Source organism: Trachurus trachurus (assembly GCF_905171665.1).
Source record: "Trachurus trachurus genome assembly, chromosome: 14".
NCBI lineage: Eukaryota > Metazoa > Chordata > Actinopteri > Carangiformes > Carangidae > Trachurus > Trachurus trachurus.
In genome coordinates this window covers 15,412,728-15,429,243 of record NC_139903.1, presented here as the reverse complement: position 1 = coordinate 15,429,243, position 16,516 = coordinate 15,412,728, and the positions used below count along the sequence as shown (strand labels likewise).

Genomic DNA, 16,516 nt, shown 5'->3' with positions numbered 1-16,516 from the left:
AGAAATTTATTGACCCTATTGAGATTTTTGGTTGTTTCTAGGATAACTGCTCACACTAAAACTAAACGACTTTCAGGAGTGCAGTTCAACTTATTCCATCGCAAACCGCAGGGAAATGTAGAGTAGCTCTGGAGAGAGCACCATTACAGCAGGTTTGTATGTTTTTGTGGCATGTGGGAACATTAAAAGCTTGAGCATCATCTTGCTTCAAAGAGTAGAAAATATGAATGAAAAATGTTCATCTCTATGGAAAAAATGTTTAAAAAAAAAAAGTTATTTAAAGACTGGACTGTACCAGACCTTACAATGCCGAATGACTACAATAAATCTAGGTTCACTTTACTGTGTGTTTCTGTAAGATGGTGGCTGTTTATTCTCATCATAGAAAAGATGTTTGTCAGGATACAAGGTGACTTATCCAGGTGTTTTGTTTTTTGTCCGGACACAAATACTATACAACCCAAATATGAAATTCAAGTCACAATGATTCAAAGATTTGACACATTGGAAGAGAAAATGGCTGATCACAAAAGATTATCGAAGTGATGTCAATACATTTTCAATAGATGAACTAATCCGTTCACTTTAATTCTTACATGTGGCTTCTAGACGGATCAAATTAGATTGGATTTTCTTTTTAATTTGGTCTTAGTGTATCAATAAATTAGCGGTGCCCTCGGTTGACTTCCAACGTGCTGAAACAACTGTGATTACGAGGTGTGGCCGATACCAGCCGGTGGAGGAGGTTTGGCTGTTTAAATACTTCCTTGATTAGTCACATCCTCACTCAGCCTGAGATCTGACACAGCTGACGGCCACCGACCGACGTGTAAAGACGAATCACGTGATCTCACTTCTCCCTTCTCCCTTCTCCCACCGGAAGTAGAAACGTAGAAACATTTATAAAAACAAAAAAACAGGCTCAAGTTTTTCGTTTCAAAGTCAGATGAAGGAGCCGTGGACTCCTCAGAGGTGACACGGACACCGACACACGGCACAGACGCGGAAGTGCCACGGTCGGTCCACTCCTCCATGATGTTAATCCTCCACTTTGCTTCTGCTTTGCCCTGAAGCCTGAAGCGCCGCGGTCCGGCCAGCAGGGGGCGCCACAGCCAAGCAAGAGCTGGCAAGAGGCGCGCTCCCGTGGCCGGCGGCGGCGCGCGGGCTCGTGTTTCTCAATGAAGGGCGTCTGTACTTCAGCTCAGACAAGCTTAAAACGGCAACTTGAGCCCCCGCTGACGTGAAGCCGTGACCAAACGTCAGGTGCAAACGTCAGGTGCAGGAGGACAGAGGGCACGTGCACATAAGGGCACATTTAAATAGTGAAACTGCAGCTTAGTTAAAGTTTAAAGGGTTGTAGGTGGTTTGGTAAATCATTATGTGCAGTTTTTTTTCCCTCTCCTCCACCTATACAAACTAGAACAACACTATCAGCCTTTTACAGTGTAATAGCCTACTAACACATTAAAACATAAAAAGGAGTTATATAAAGGAGCGGTGCTATGGTGCATAAACCAATAAACACTGGTTACTAAAGCAGCAAATAAAATGAATGGATATGAAATCATTTATTTAATTTCCTTGTACATATCAGGTGGATTTATCTCAAGTATGTTAATTTGTGTGTCACAGTCATTAGTCAAAGAGCACACGTTTACCAGCATTGTACTGATTTATGAGCAAGTTGCTCACAAACACAGCTCAGCTTTATGTGTAATGAAAAATATATTTTTTTCTATATAAGAAAAGGGGAAGGGGGGAAAAAAAATCACAAACGATTTTGGTAATTAGGCTGCAACTATAATTTGTATCCATGTTGACAGAGGAGTTTTAGCTCTAATAATTTAACATGAAGGATGAAGAAAAAAAGTGACACAGTCCAGAGTAAAAATAAATAATCAGAAAATAAAAAAGCCAAGCCGGGGTGAAGCAGCCGTTTCCCTGAGACAAGCTCATAATTCATTCCACCAAATAAATCTTTTAAAGCAATGTCTCACCACAACCAGGATTCAGCATTAGAGTGCAATAAAGAGCGTCCTCTTAATCTTCCTGCCCCCTTTTTGTTCTCTAATGTGTTTACCAGATTACAGCCTAAGTGTAAGGAGCCATAACTCTGACATTAACACAGACTATATCACAATTTAATGCTTAAAGCCAAATTCAGCATTGACAACATTCAGACTTTTTTTTTTTTAAACTGGACCTAAGAGATACATTTAATTGTGTTGTGTGAGGGGTGTTATGAAAATCAGTTAAATCACTGTATGCACAATGGTTTTTATGGAGGTGCAATTTCATTTTATTTCACTGTGTGATGATGGCGGCGATCATTAGCTTTTATTTTCAGGTTTAAAAGTACAGTTTAATACTTAGTCTTGCAGCAAACATCTGTAATCTGAGTATCTGCAAAACCTGATGGCGTTCCTGCTGTTCTTGTTGCTCGAGCAGTGTCACACCACAACACCTGCTGCACATCTATAGTACACCTGGCCTGTTCAGTGTGTGTGCGTGCGTGCGTGTGTGTGGTCCTGGTTTTAACACAGCCTCCTCTCAGCTGAACAAATTCAGGCTTTAGCTTCCTGGAAAAATCTTCCCTGTGTTGGAGTTTACATGTTGGCTGCACCAGTTTCCTCCCACAGTCCAAACACTGGTGGACTGCACACTGGTGTTGTCTGGAGGTGTGAAGTGTGACTGCAATTGTTTATTAATCATTGTTGGATTTGTAATGGACTGGCAGCTTGTCCGGTCCAGGGTGTTTCCTGCCTTCTGTCCAGTGCATTCTGGGATACAATCCAGAATCAAGATCTTGTCACACACACCACAACATATCTAATAATATATTTACTACTAATATTATGTATGGGAATTATTCTGGCTCATATATTTCTCTTATCTATTCATCTCTGTGGTTTTGTGGATTCGCTCAGTTTGCAGCTCTTGGCAGTGCAGTCACATGAGGAGTCATGTGTGATCGTCTCACTGTTTTTTCACTGTGTTACCGGGCAGTTTATTCATGAGAAGATCATCCACCAAACTGCAGAGAGAAAAATAAACCAGCGACAAGACTTTCTGTGAAGTACAGGAAAGTACTAGTTTTTATTCCTTCATAATCAAACTTCACAAACAGCTTGAACTTGTACAATACCTCAGAGAGTGAAAATTACAAAAAAAGTGCTGGTAACATTTACAAAAATCATCCTTACTTAGCAACAATCAGTTTATTCTTCCACACTTTTTTTAGTCTTTTGTATTAAGGCTTAATACTTCTGTATAAAGTATATGCAAGATAAGTCTTCACAGTTTTTCGAAAAAAGTCACAATATTATGTAACATAATGAAGCTTTTACGGCTATTTTCTTTATAATAACAAATACACATCACTGGTAAATATATGTGAAATACAGGGCTTATTGTAAAATGGCAAGTAATGATACTGTTTGCTGAGATAAATTGATTCCACACACTGTTATAGGAAACATACCATTGCTATAACTGAAGGAGGAGGAAAAGAAAATGATAAGCATAAACACTTGGGAGATCGCCTCCAAACTTTGGCACATCCCATGAAACAATTTCACAAAATATGAGATTTACTTTTGAAATCATACATATGGAAGAATAGTTAAACTGGCATAAAGTGAAAACATGCTGTGTAGTAAGGTGCTAAATCAGATATTACGTTGCCAGCCTTTTTTTTTTCTTTTTTTTTTTCCCCACATGGACTGACATGAATAAGGTGCATTTGTAAGACTCAAAGCATGTAGGCCTTTCTCAGATGTCAACAAAATATGTAATAAATACAAGTTCTCAAAAACAACCTAAATGAATTTGACCAATAGTCTTGAGGCGACCTCGTATACTCATGCATTCCCATGGATTCAGAGAAATGGAAATCTCTACTGCAGTTGTGTAACTCTCTATAACTGTGGCATGTGAAAGTAAAAGCTGTATTGTATTGTATTCATGGTATGTGTTATTTGCTGTTTTTTTTTTTTTCTATTTTTTTTGTTTTGTTTTTTTAAACTGTTGAAATCGTGACAAACTTGATGAGTAAGGAGATGGAATAGAAAACTGAATGCGAAACTAAGCCAAGATATATTCACAAGATCCTCTAAGCTGCACTGGTTTACAGGTCAACAGATGAGAGCTCTAGCCCTAGACTTACCAATTTCACCCTCATGCATACTGTACGGTTAAAGTGACGCAACAAGCTTGCTTAAATAGTCTACATCACAAAAGCAATTTGGTTTTAGTGCAAACACAATTGGCTGGCTTCAGCTTCTCAATATTAACAAGCTCACCAAGGAGATTACAAGAAGGCACATACTTATGCTTCCTCTAACACGCAACATATTTAGACAAACCGCAACATCTTTCAACAACACCACAAAGCGGTGAAAACAGGAAAGCTACTACATCCAGATAAAATGGTGAAGTTTTGCTGTTTGTGAATTATTGAAAAATTTACACTTATCCATCAACAAAATAACAACGTTAAGGTCACGAATCGATGCTGTTGTGAGTGACCTTGTTGAAAAAGGATGAAGTATGAACGTACACTTTGGTGGACACAGATTCTCTACATATGTTGCCAATGATGCTGTGTTTAAATGACAAAAAAGGTGCATTTGGATCTTCTTTTTTTTTTCCTCTAAGAAATATTTCATTATTGTTTAACTTTAAAGCATTTTTATTTTCTAAAAACATCCCAGATAAAAAGCACTCAGCGCGACCAAATATGCAGAGATAGAAGACGAGTGTTTTTAAGGGAAAGGTGTGCACGACAGTGGACAGCTGGGTTAATCTTTTGGTATTTGTGTTTTTATGGTGAAACGTGTGGTCGGTGGCCGTGTGATGACGAAAAAAATCAACACTAGTTGACTCATGGGAAATGATTCCTTCCCTCATACATCCCGTTCCTAACTTCAGATCTGTAAGAGCTGCTTGATTTGTCCAAAACAATCACAGGAGGAAACAACAGTTTTAATGCCCCTCAAAATCTGGACACTAATACTCAGGGAACTGCTGGGTGAAAAACAAAAACAAAACAAAAAAACAAAAAAAAAACAAATTAAACCCCTGACCTGCTACGGACAACAGTATGTGGACGTCGTGTGCATTTAAAAAAAGGCGACCAATTCTGTACCTTTGAATACAAAAACTGATGAAAATGTCAAATATCACCATTTACTCAGCATTCCCACTGTGGGCAGACAACCATCAGATATTATGGTTCAAAAATGTGTTGAGTGAATTATATTGCTTTTGATAGAAGAGGACCAAAATAAGTCTAGTGCAAATCTCTTTTCTGGTTTGAGAAGTGGTGGTTGGTGTAATGAGACTCAACTATCATATCTGCTCTACCATAGCAAGAACATACCAGGTGCATTTTGAGAACTAGTTAGCTGTCAAGTGGTGTCCCTTTACAATTTTCTCTCTGAATATTCAGGAGAGCACTCTCTCTTCTTCAGAAAAGAAACAAAAACTCTGTCTCCAGTTGATGCCATGCAACAATTTGGAGGGAGAACCCTAATAAATATTTCCTATTATATGGAACCCATCGTCCAATCACTGCAATTAACCAGCACAAAGGAACAATTGCCTTAATTTCTCACATCTAAATGACTTCTGTTTTGAATGGGACAAGTGGTGGCCATGTTAGTCACCCTCCCCCTTGTACAGCTGGGGAGGGGGGGGAGGGTGTGTGCTTCGTCTGTCAGCTCACATCTGTGCTAACGGGTGTCGTCTGTGCAGTTATGTCTGTCAAATACATCTCTCAACTTGGAAATGTTGGAAAACTCGCTCCAGTCCAGTGTATGACAAATCATATTATAAAAACGTTCTTGCACATACATTTTGAAAAGAAAAAAAGAAAGAAAAAAAAAAAACTTTATCCCCTATTTCAAAACAGCAGTCAATACATTTCAAACAAGCTTGTTTCATAACAACAATAATAATAATAATAAAATACAAACCAACTTGGAGCATAAATTATCAAAAACAAACTGAAAACACATTACTGCAGCATATATTTCAGGGTTGCTTAGTTGTGATGTTAACTACCTTTACTACAACAGCTCCACTTCTGCCAAGTTCATAACTATATAGGAGAAGTATTTTTAGGGTAATAATAATAAAAATATCAAGCTAATGTAGGCAAAAAAAAAACCTAACAAAATATACACATATTTATAAGCACATCTCATAGTTCAACTCAAGTGCATGTTTACAAAAGCATCTACATACAAGATATGGCAGCAAAAAGCCTGATAGCCAGATGAAAGAAAAAAAAACCTAAGCTGCTTTTTTTTCTCTTCAATATTAGGGCACATGTTGTTTCCGATTTGTTAATATTTGAGAAATTCTGTCTTTTTCTCAGGTGTAAAAAAACATCGCCCGAATTACAGTAATCAAATTTCCTATTTTTGGACACACAGGATGAAAAATATACAGCAGACCTTACAGTAATAAAATATTGTCAATTGTGTTTCTTTTCTTTTGCCAAATGGTTTAGATTCTGCTTACAGATGATGTGTTGTTATTACAAAAATAAATCATCACTTTAATAAATATTTGGACCACATTATGATGTTTAAATCCAGCTTACAGTTTGGTTTGATTTTTCTTTTTTTTTTATCTTTTATTATTCGTTTTATGTTGATGGCTGGCTCTGATGCTTTTTTTTTCAGTGAACATTGAAGACGTCGCTCAGAGATGTCGAGCACCTCTGTTTGATTTGACTTGAATTGTCGAGACTGAAAGTTGTGTATTATTGTTATTATTCTCTTTCCTTGTTTTTGGCTTAATAAACAACCTACAAATATGTGCAAACTTAACATCTTGGTCCATCTCAAGTATAAATGGCTAAATGTACTAAGTCACAATGTCAGATTAGTATTTTAGGGACAGCCTTAAAATATTAGACACTGCCAATATTTGAAGAAAACTGTATAACAACAACAACAATAAAAAGGTCAGACACTCTATTTAGATATAATCCAATGTGAAGGTGAACAGGTCTATACTCATTTGCTAAATGTGTGTATAGAAGACATAACCAATGATTACTGAGTATTATTATGTTTTGTCAGAGGAACAATGCAACATTTACAATCTTATACATGTTTTAACATGCGATAGTTTACATCACAGCTACTGTGTCAGATTCATTTTTATGTTTTGTTGCATTTCTTATATAAAAAAAACTATTTTGGTCTACAATAGGCAAATTAACACAACCACAAAACTATAAACAACCAATCAAGTGACAAAACATAGATGCATTTTCACAAGCACCCTGCCATGAGAAGAAAAAACAAAGAAAACCATAAAATAACTGTAGCAATCTATAGCCCAATCATAGGAACCCCACACACATAGAAAAGAAATGTTAGTTTCTCCATAAAAGTTATATTATCTTTACCCTTCTTTGGTTTGTCAAAACAAACATTGTCTCGTACATTGTTTTTTTTTTTTTCTTTTTTGTCATTTGACCCCTAATGATAAGCATGGCCCCCGTTTCTCAAATCACCGCCACCAGCGCTATTTAGAAACGTTACACTGCTAAAATGTTGTGATTTCCTACGTCTGCGTGTTCGTTAGTTCAGAGTACTACACGTGTTGGCCGAGACAGTGACCAACGTCGTGCTGAAGAGGAGCCTCGACTTCTCCATTTGCTGCGTTTGTGTTTCACGTCTCTGCGCGATTAAGAGGAGAGACACAGAGTGGTGGCATAGTGCATGTTGTCTCTTAGAACCAGTCCACACAAGCACGAGCTCGTGAGGTTTGTGATCTCGTGGCGAAATCTGACTAGAGATGAGGAAAAAAGAAATTAAACGCTGAACTATTTGAGGGGAATATAAATCTTATTAAACTTGAATGTGATGGGCAATGTTTGCTATTACACGATCAAATATCCAACAGATCTGTAAAAACGATTAAGCGCTGGAAATCCTCTCTGATATTAGGTTAGTTAAGTGTGGAAAACGAATGCCAGACTAGGAGTTGGAATGTTCTGGACTTGAACAGGAATGCATGTTTTTAGTTACACTGCTGCACACTTTAACACTCATTGTCTCATGGAGCTGGACGAAGCCACAGCCAGTGAGAACACAAAGAGGCTCAATTTTTTTAGTCTTTAGAGGCTATATCGCACTGAAGTCTCCTCATCAACAACAACAACAACAAAAAATAAAGATACCGAACCGCTGTTATCGAGGGACACTCAAAAATATTGTTTGTGCTCCATCAAAAACAAAGTACTCCCCTACAGGAATAAGCTGTGTAGACAGGACTGCATGCTTCATTTGGACTGATAGGTGGTAATTACCTGATGATGATGTTTTACTGAAAACCTCATCAGGGTAGTGTAATAACTGCATGATCGGAGAAAGCGTCATAGTGAATATAATCTAGATGTTGTTATAGCTTAGTTTGGCTGCGTCGTACTTTAAAATCTGAACAGCTGCTTCACTGTATGTGTGTAAAGCTCAGAATGGAAACAGTGTCTGGATGTTTGACTGTAAAATCTGAACAGATGCTGTTTGTGTGTGTCACAGTGTGACAGTTGGATGACAGGGACATAGCTATATCACATTGCCTACAATATTAATGCTTCATTTTAACATTAAATGTCTATGAAACTAAGCCGTCAAAATGTGTATTTGTTAATCATAGCTGTTTTCTCCTATTTACTTTAACACTATGTATTATGGAGGATTTAAAGATTCAAAATAAAAGCAATCATTTTCTTTAAGTGTGATGATAAGATAATACATTTTTTCTTTTTCTTTTTAAAGTTTGAAAAAAGATTCTAAAGTTTTTGCTCTTTCTTGCTCCTGCTTAGTTATCACATCTAATTTAACAATAATGGTTCAAATCAAAAAAGTATCTTTTTTTTCTCTCTAAATTTGGCACAGCAACTAGGCTGGAGAAGGTTAGAGAGAAAACTGTGGTAATTAGTCCACAGGGGACAGAATAATAAGCCATCCCCAAATCTTTTATCTAGCAGCCACTCAGCCCTGAAACTTGATTTATGGTTTTTCTTCCACCACATTTCCTTTTTTTTGGTCTTGTTTTCATGTTGTTAAATGAACCACTTAAATACCTTTGAGTTCTCTGTGCGTGTGTTCATCTGTAGCCAAAACTTTTAATTTGTAATCTCGTTTTGCCTCCAAGTGGTGGTTATAAAAAAAAAAAATCTAGTCTAACGTTTAATGACCGGTTTTCTTTCTTTCCTTCTCTCGCTGGTTGCCCTTTACAATTCCAAGATGTACGTAAACAACAAGGCTGTCAGATAAGATAAAACCTTAATGTTCCTTCTGGGGAAATTGGGCAGCGGTCTGCATGTGGAAAGGCCTGTCATCAAGGTCAAAGGACACATGGTGCACTTTGAAACCAGCCATTAAAATCAGCTGCCACTTCCAAACAACCTGCAAACCCCCCCCTTTTTTTTCTTCCATTTACAGTGAAGTGTCAGTGGAGGTAACTACTGCCGTGCTTACAGATTTAATTATTATCCGACGATGGAAATATTCGCCACAAGATTATATAACGTTCATTCAAGGTTGTATATATCTTTCACTGTAGCAGGCAGCGTTAACTTCCCCTCCACCACCTGCTGTGTGTCTCCCTCTGCTGGTCACAGAGCAGCACTGCCCCCCCCCCCCTTACAGAACATACAGTACAGTACAGTATATGGCTTGTTTGCCAATGGCAAAAACTGAAAATAAAAAGAAACGCCTAATATCAACGAGAGAAAAGCTGCGAGAAGAAAGAAAAAAAAGGTCATTTAAATTTAGTTTGTATTTATCATCAATTACACCTAATCCTAATAAATGTATATTTCATTTATTTATATTCATTCAAACATGAGAATGTGATTGCATTTTATATCTTTGAATCCTCCGAGCTGTATACATGTAAGATAAAAAATAAAACTTGCAGATGTAGCCTTTACTGTATATGTATAGAACATTTCAGGTATTTTAAAGGGTTCTCTTAGGATGCACACAACCACCAGGTTTTAGCAGTAATAGTATAAATAGTATATTTTTAATAGACCATTGTGTATATACTGTCTCTGTGCAATGTAGGAGAGAAAAACTATGAATATTCTGTATAGTTGCTGTATGTACTGATAGGCACTTGATAGGCATATTCCCTATATCCCACAAAGTACTGTATACTCTAGCTGCAATTATGTCTTTATCAAACTATCTGAAAATGTATTTATTATCTGTGTGGAGTTGGTGATACTTAAATATATATAGTACATTTGTAAGAAGCTATCTATTTCATTCTTATGTGAACTGTAGAAGACGAAATATGCAGAAAAGTATTATCTGAATGGTTTCATGAGTTTTCTGTAGTCTACTCTTAACTTTGTGACTTAATTCATGCTTTAAAGAAGAAAAAAAAATATCCGACTTAAAATGTGTGGAGACAGACTGAAAGACAAACAGGAAGACAGACACATGCTTATCAGAATAAAATGAACCTGTTCCTTACTCAACACGACCCTCACCATTACTATCTTCCATTTCCTTGTTTTCATCTCAATGCAAAGTATATATGTATATATATATATAGTACACTGTGAAATATGACTCAATAACTGACTATCCTTTATCCAGTCACGTGAAGCTATGTAACAACACCACTATGATCACCAGAAAAAAGCAGGAGGAAGTCTGAAATAAAGAAGTATAACGATGAATTAAACATACTGCAAGAAGGACAACAATGTACTGTAGACCCTGTGTCTCTACACTAAGATAAACAAAACATGAACAGTAATATATTTGAAACACAATACAAACAGCTGCAGGCTCAAGGCTATTTTCTACGTTTCAATATGTTTTGTTCTGGAAAATATGCGTACACTTTGCAAACATAAAGTCTAGACTTTTTTCTTTCTTTTTTTTTTAACTAACAACTAGAAGAAGCACGACTGAGAAAAGGACTTATTTCTGGATAATGTTGCAACTTTTCAACAATTTTTAAACCGACTCGTTTGCAACACTGAGAAAAGAGAATTAAGCACCACCACAAGTAGCTGAAGCAGTATAAGGAATATATAACTATGGACAGTGAAGCGCATGTGATGCTAATGCAACAGGAGGGGGAGGGAAAAGCCTGGGTATGCTATAGCACGTTATGACACACTGGAGAAAAGGTTCTTCCCCTTCCGAGCCTGGTCTGCTATTAAACACCTTATGATACAAGAAGTCAACTGACGATGGGACGAGTTATTAGCCCTCATCCAGATAACGTTGAGATTGGCTACCTTTATTATTCCAAAAAAAGAAAAAAGAAAAAAAAAAAGAAATTAATAATAATAATAATAATGATAGAGAAACAATTGATAGTGTAATTCTGAAATCAAATATTTCAAAAAACCAACATCGAGCTACTTAACCTACTATTTAGACCAATGATACCACAAAGCTGGTTGTACTCATCTAGCTACAGTCAATAGTGCATTTGATATATGTGTTTACACAAAATATGTAAAAATTTAGGTGCCATGAAGGAATGCTAGATCACTGAATACACACATTACACCGAAACAATTCAATTAATGTCTCTGCCTTTGCTTTCAAAGAAGTGGATGATGTTAGTTTGGCAGTGTTTAAACTTGGTACTGAACAGACAGCAAACACCATCATCATGAGCTGTGCGCCATACGTGTGGCAATACTGTTGGAAAGAGATCTCGGCAGTTGCTTACATATTCTATTTAGTGCATTGTCTGTTAAGGCATGAGATTACCCTCCACGTGCTGTGTAGAGACAAATATAGCACTAGCATGCAGCAATATTGCCATCCTGGCAACAACAGCTACAAACAGGAACCATACAGTTTAGGCTTATATGCACACCATAAGAGACGGGCCCAATCAAATGTTCAATAATGTGCTACTTTTACTGAGGACTGACCTAGTGGGTGTTTCAGTGTGTTTCTCATGCATGGTCAACTTTTTTTTTTTTTGTTCTCTTTTAGCTGATGAGAAACCAGAGTACAGGTGTGTCACGTGTTCATCACTCAACGTCACTTCAAAACCGACTCCACAGGGATCTGAAATCTAGTAGCAATTATCTGAAACCTAGCATCAAAACGCTCGACGTAACTTCTCCAAACAATAAAAGTCGACAGTACTTGACCGAGGCTTTCGTTCAGTCTCAGCGACGAATGTTACGGGTGGCGCATTTAGCCCAAAAAGGTTTGGAGAGCTGCTTCTCATATAGTACCTGTGCTGCATAATGCAAAGGAAGCCCTACAGTTCAGATATTCCACTTATCAACAGTTTGATTAGGCTATATACCACACACAGACACTCACAGACATACAAACACTAAGGAAGAGACACAACTGTGTACAACTGACAGACAGATATCAAAGAAGCTGCATTCCATCACCTCCGCACACCTTTAAACCCACAGAAAGTTGTTCTAGGACACACATATCATTTATGTTACACACACACACACATTATAAATGTATTATCATTAATAATATAATAATAGTTATTATTATTATTACCTCCGCCAACGGAGTTGGACGGGAGCTGTGTTTATTATTACTGTTGTTGAAGTTGTTTGGCTTGGATGTTCTCATAGAAAAATTCTGTTCTGCGTCTAAAGAAATGCAACTGAAAGAACTGTTATAGGGAACTGACTCCATAAAATAATGAATTCAAAGGTTAAAACATAGATGAGCACACAAAATGGTACAGATTTAAATAAAATAAATGCTTGCATTAACACGGCACGGGTATATACTGTAGGTAACAGCAAGCAATAACAAAAGCCAAGAACCGCTGAATTACTTAATGAATAAATTGAAACAAAGCTATTCTATTACATGTGAACTCTAGAACCAAATGTTAGGTAAAAAAAAAAATCCTCTTTTCTAAAACTATAATATCTCTGTTAACAGTAGTGCACTTATTGGTTTAAGCAGTGCAACATATATGCAAGAAAATAATGCAGTCCACTTATCAAGATTTAAAAAAATGTTTTTTTTCCTTTGAAATTGAATAAAAGAAAATCATAGAAGTTCATTTAAGGAAAATGATTAAATATTAAGCACAGGCATTAAGAAAATGTGCAAAGTAGCACTTTGTTTTTTTTTGTTTTTTTGAATCTACAGCAGGTCTTCTTAAGACCACTGTACGCAGTTACGTTATTCTTTTGACAATACAACTACTAAAAGTGTTTGCTCACATCAATGAGCAAATCCTTCAGATTGCAGTTGCAGGCAGTTGCATGTGTGTGTGTGTGTGTCCTAATTTGGATAAAAAGGAATACAAAACAATTCAAATATCAGAAATGAGCCTTAAGTGATGTGATGCATGGATGACAACTTGTGCACACTAGCTTCCAAATCTATTCTGTACATGCTGTGTCTAGGTTTTTTTTTTTTTCTTTAGAAAAATCAGGAATGTATACTATTGTCTAGAAAGTCCATCTGCAACTTGTGGTATATATCAGGAAACAGTGTCGCAACAATCAATGGAGCTACTTGTTTTGCTCTGTTACTGTATTTCCTCTCAAAACATTGCAATGCTATTTGAGCCTTCAGGGAGAGCCGGCACATAACGAGTAATGCATTTAGCTTCCACCTGCTGAAATAGCTTTGCAATAGCAATGAACAGGTTATACATGGGTTCTCGGCATTTATTTCCAATTGAGATTTGATTCAAATTAAATTCCCCCTCTTTAACATTTTTTTTCTCCAATCAACAACTCGCCTAAACCCTCCGGTATTATAATTCAGTTATCAAATTAAAACCATGTAGGCTACTCAATAACAACAATAGTTTAAGTGACAGATCTTTTTTTGTTTTGTTTTGTTTTGTTAAATCTACATCCCATAACAGTCAGGTGCAAGTTGAAGAGCAGCAGTTATGAAGGAGAGAGTTTAGTCGCATATTCCAGCCTGCCATAACTGTGGATGTAAAAGGCTAAAAAAAACCCTCAGCAAAATAATCTTTCTTTTTTTCTCATGTTTTGAAATGGAAGAGGTCTACTAGCCTTAACAGTCTTTTAAGATATTAGTGGCAGTGTATGCAAATGAGTTAAACTCCAAACTTCAGAAAAAAAGAAACATATTTTTGCTCAAATACTGTCTCATCAACACACCTTAATTTAGTAAACCATCAAAATGCATGGACAACAATTACAAAACATATGAGAAATATTTGTCCCTGTCACCATTGACAGCAAATTACATTTCAGTAAAATGATTGAAATTGGTACCTTGACAACAGCTGCATTATAATCCCTTAATACCATAGGAATAAATAAAACCCAGTGTCAAATTAACTACTCTCCTTTTATATTTTACATAAGAAGGCAATCTTGTGACCATCAGTATTCTTAGAGGGAATATGTAGCCCAACCCCAGATGATTCTTTTGTTATTGTTGTTGTAAATTATACCACAGTAAGCTTGGACATCTATAGTTTCCAAACTGGTCAGTATGGGTTCACAACTGCCATGATTTATGGTTCATGGCAATGTACACACACACACACACACACACACACACACACACACACACACACACACACACACACACGCACGCACACACACACACGCTCGCACGGACAGACAGACACATGCAAATACACAAACGCCCAAACATGAATGCACATGTATATTCATTCAGACATATCTACACTAAAGGTGTGTTTGTGTGTATGTGTTTCTTTCGTAGGCCTTTCGGTAGTGTTCAACACATAAATCAGTATTTTAGGAAAGCATACATTTAGAGGCCTGTAGTTAGGATCCATCCAGTAGATCAATATCAAACTACTAAGCCTTAAGGCCACCATCTTTTTTTTCTTTTAGAATAACAGAAAAAAAAAAATCTTTTTTTTTTTTTTGGGAAACTTAATGTGCCAGTGTCTATACTCATTACTCTTCATACCTCAAAATAAGAAAAGGAAAATCTAGTGCCATTTTATTTGTCATTCTTTTTGAAAGAAGTTTATCTATTTGTACTTATCCATCGGAGACATGCATTCGCATGTGGTCATTGAAGTGCTCCATTTGGTCGAACTTGGCAGGGCAGACGGAGCACACGTAGGTGGTCCCTTCTTGGCAGCTCGCTTCTGCAGCTACACCCACTCCTGTTCCAACCCCAGCCCCTACTCCAGCACCTCCACTCACTGGCATGGCGAGGGCCACCACTCCAGCTCCAGGCTCAGGGACAGCCATAGGCATGGGAATGGAGACGGGGCCCGGGGTACCTGCGCTCCCCGACAGCCCTGTGATGGCGCTGCCTGTGCTGTGCAGCGCCATGTGCCGCTCCAGCAGGGTCTTGTGAGAGAACTTCTTCTTGCAGATGTAGCACTCATAGGACTTCTCTCCACGGTGCAGCCGCATGTGGACATTGAGAGAGCTCTTCTGGGTGAAACGCTTGTTGCAGATGCTGCACTGGTAGGCCCGCACCCCTGTGTGTGTCACCATGTGTTTGATTAAGTAATCCTTCAGGGAGAACGAGCGCCAGCAGATGCTGCACTGATGAGGCTTCTCACCTGGATATACGGACAAAAAAAAAAGCATTAAGGGGAGAAAAAAAAAGGAGAGACAAATTTTGAGGATTAGTTTCAAACACATGGAAGAAGAAGGTCTGTGTGGCCCACAGAAGCTCTCAACATCTATTCGCTATTTATAGAAAATCATATCTGAATATATGAATCATAGAAGTCTTGTGTAACTCTGTTGCCACATGTGCACGTTCTGCACATGTTAACTCCACTGGCTTCGACAAGCATTATCACTGGACGGTCAAGTGATGTGCCACATTTGCATCATTGATGGAAAAACAAAAATCGTTGTTATGAATCCAAACCTTCCCACTATATTTCCATTTCTTCTTCTGCGGCTAATCTAGCTCCATCTGTTTGTCATGTAAACAGCCACCTTGACGACGGCTCTCAGTGAAGTATTAAAATTTCTGTAGCATGGCCACATTTGATATGAAAAACTGCACCACTGCGAGTGCAGCTTGACACAACATGAAAGGACTCAAGTGTCAGCATGCTGCTGTGTGTATATCAACCTTGATGAAGGCGTGTGTCTCCACTATTATTAAGGGGAAGAGATATGTGCATATCAGTGGTTGAGAATTGAATCAAGACGTACATTGATGTTAAGTGCTCCTGGAACGAAGCCACGGGACATTTAGTACTAGAGAAATAATGAGTCAGTGAGTTCAACTGCCTTATACCTGTGCTGAAACAACAGACGCCTGAAGCCAGCGGTGTACATTTTCAGGACAGGAACACACCTCGGGGTAGAATTATTTAATCCTATAGTAACCTTGTTGTACTGCCAACCGCACAAGGTGTTGTACATTACAGCATTGTGGTTAAGTATTTTTACTACAGGTGTGGCAACGTGTGAATATTACTAGAGAGTCACAAAACTATTTCAGAGAGATATTTTATATGGTTGTGATGACTTTACACAGAAGTGGAGCTGGGAGGGAAAGAACCCACAAGCTTG

General features: G+C 37.6%; 1 protein-coding gene across 1 annotated transcript in view; it reads right to left on the bottom strand.

Annotated features, from left to right (window-relative positions):
* Positions 1-9,662: 9,662 nt before the first annotated feature.
* Positions 9,663-16,516, bottom strand: part of zbtb20 (zinc finger and BTB domain containing 20) — a 28,756-nt gene continuing 21,902 nt past the window's right edge. Inside the window, exon 4 of the mRNA XM_083987238.1 lies at positions 9,663-15,543. Coding sequence (XP_083843364.1) covers positions 15,008-15,543 — 536 coding nt within the window. The 3' untranslated portion in view covers positions 9,663-15,007. The remainder of the gene's footprint in view (positions 15,544-16,516) is intronic.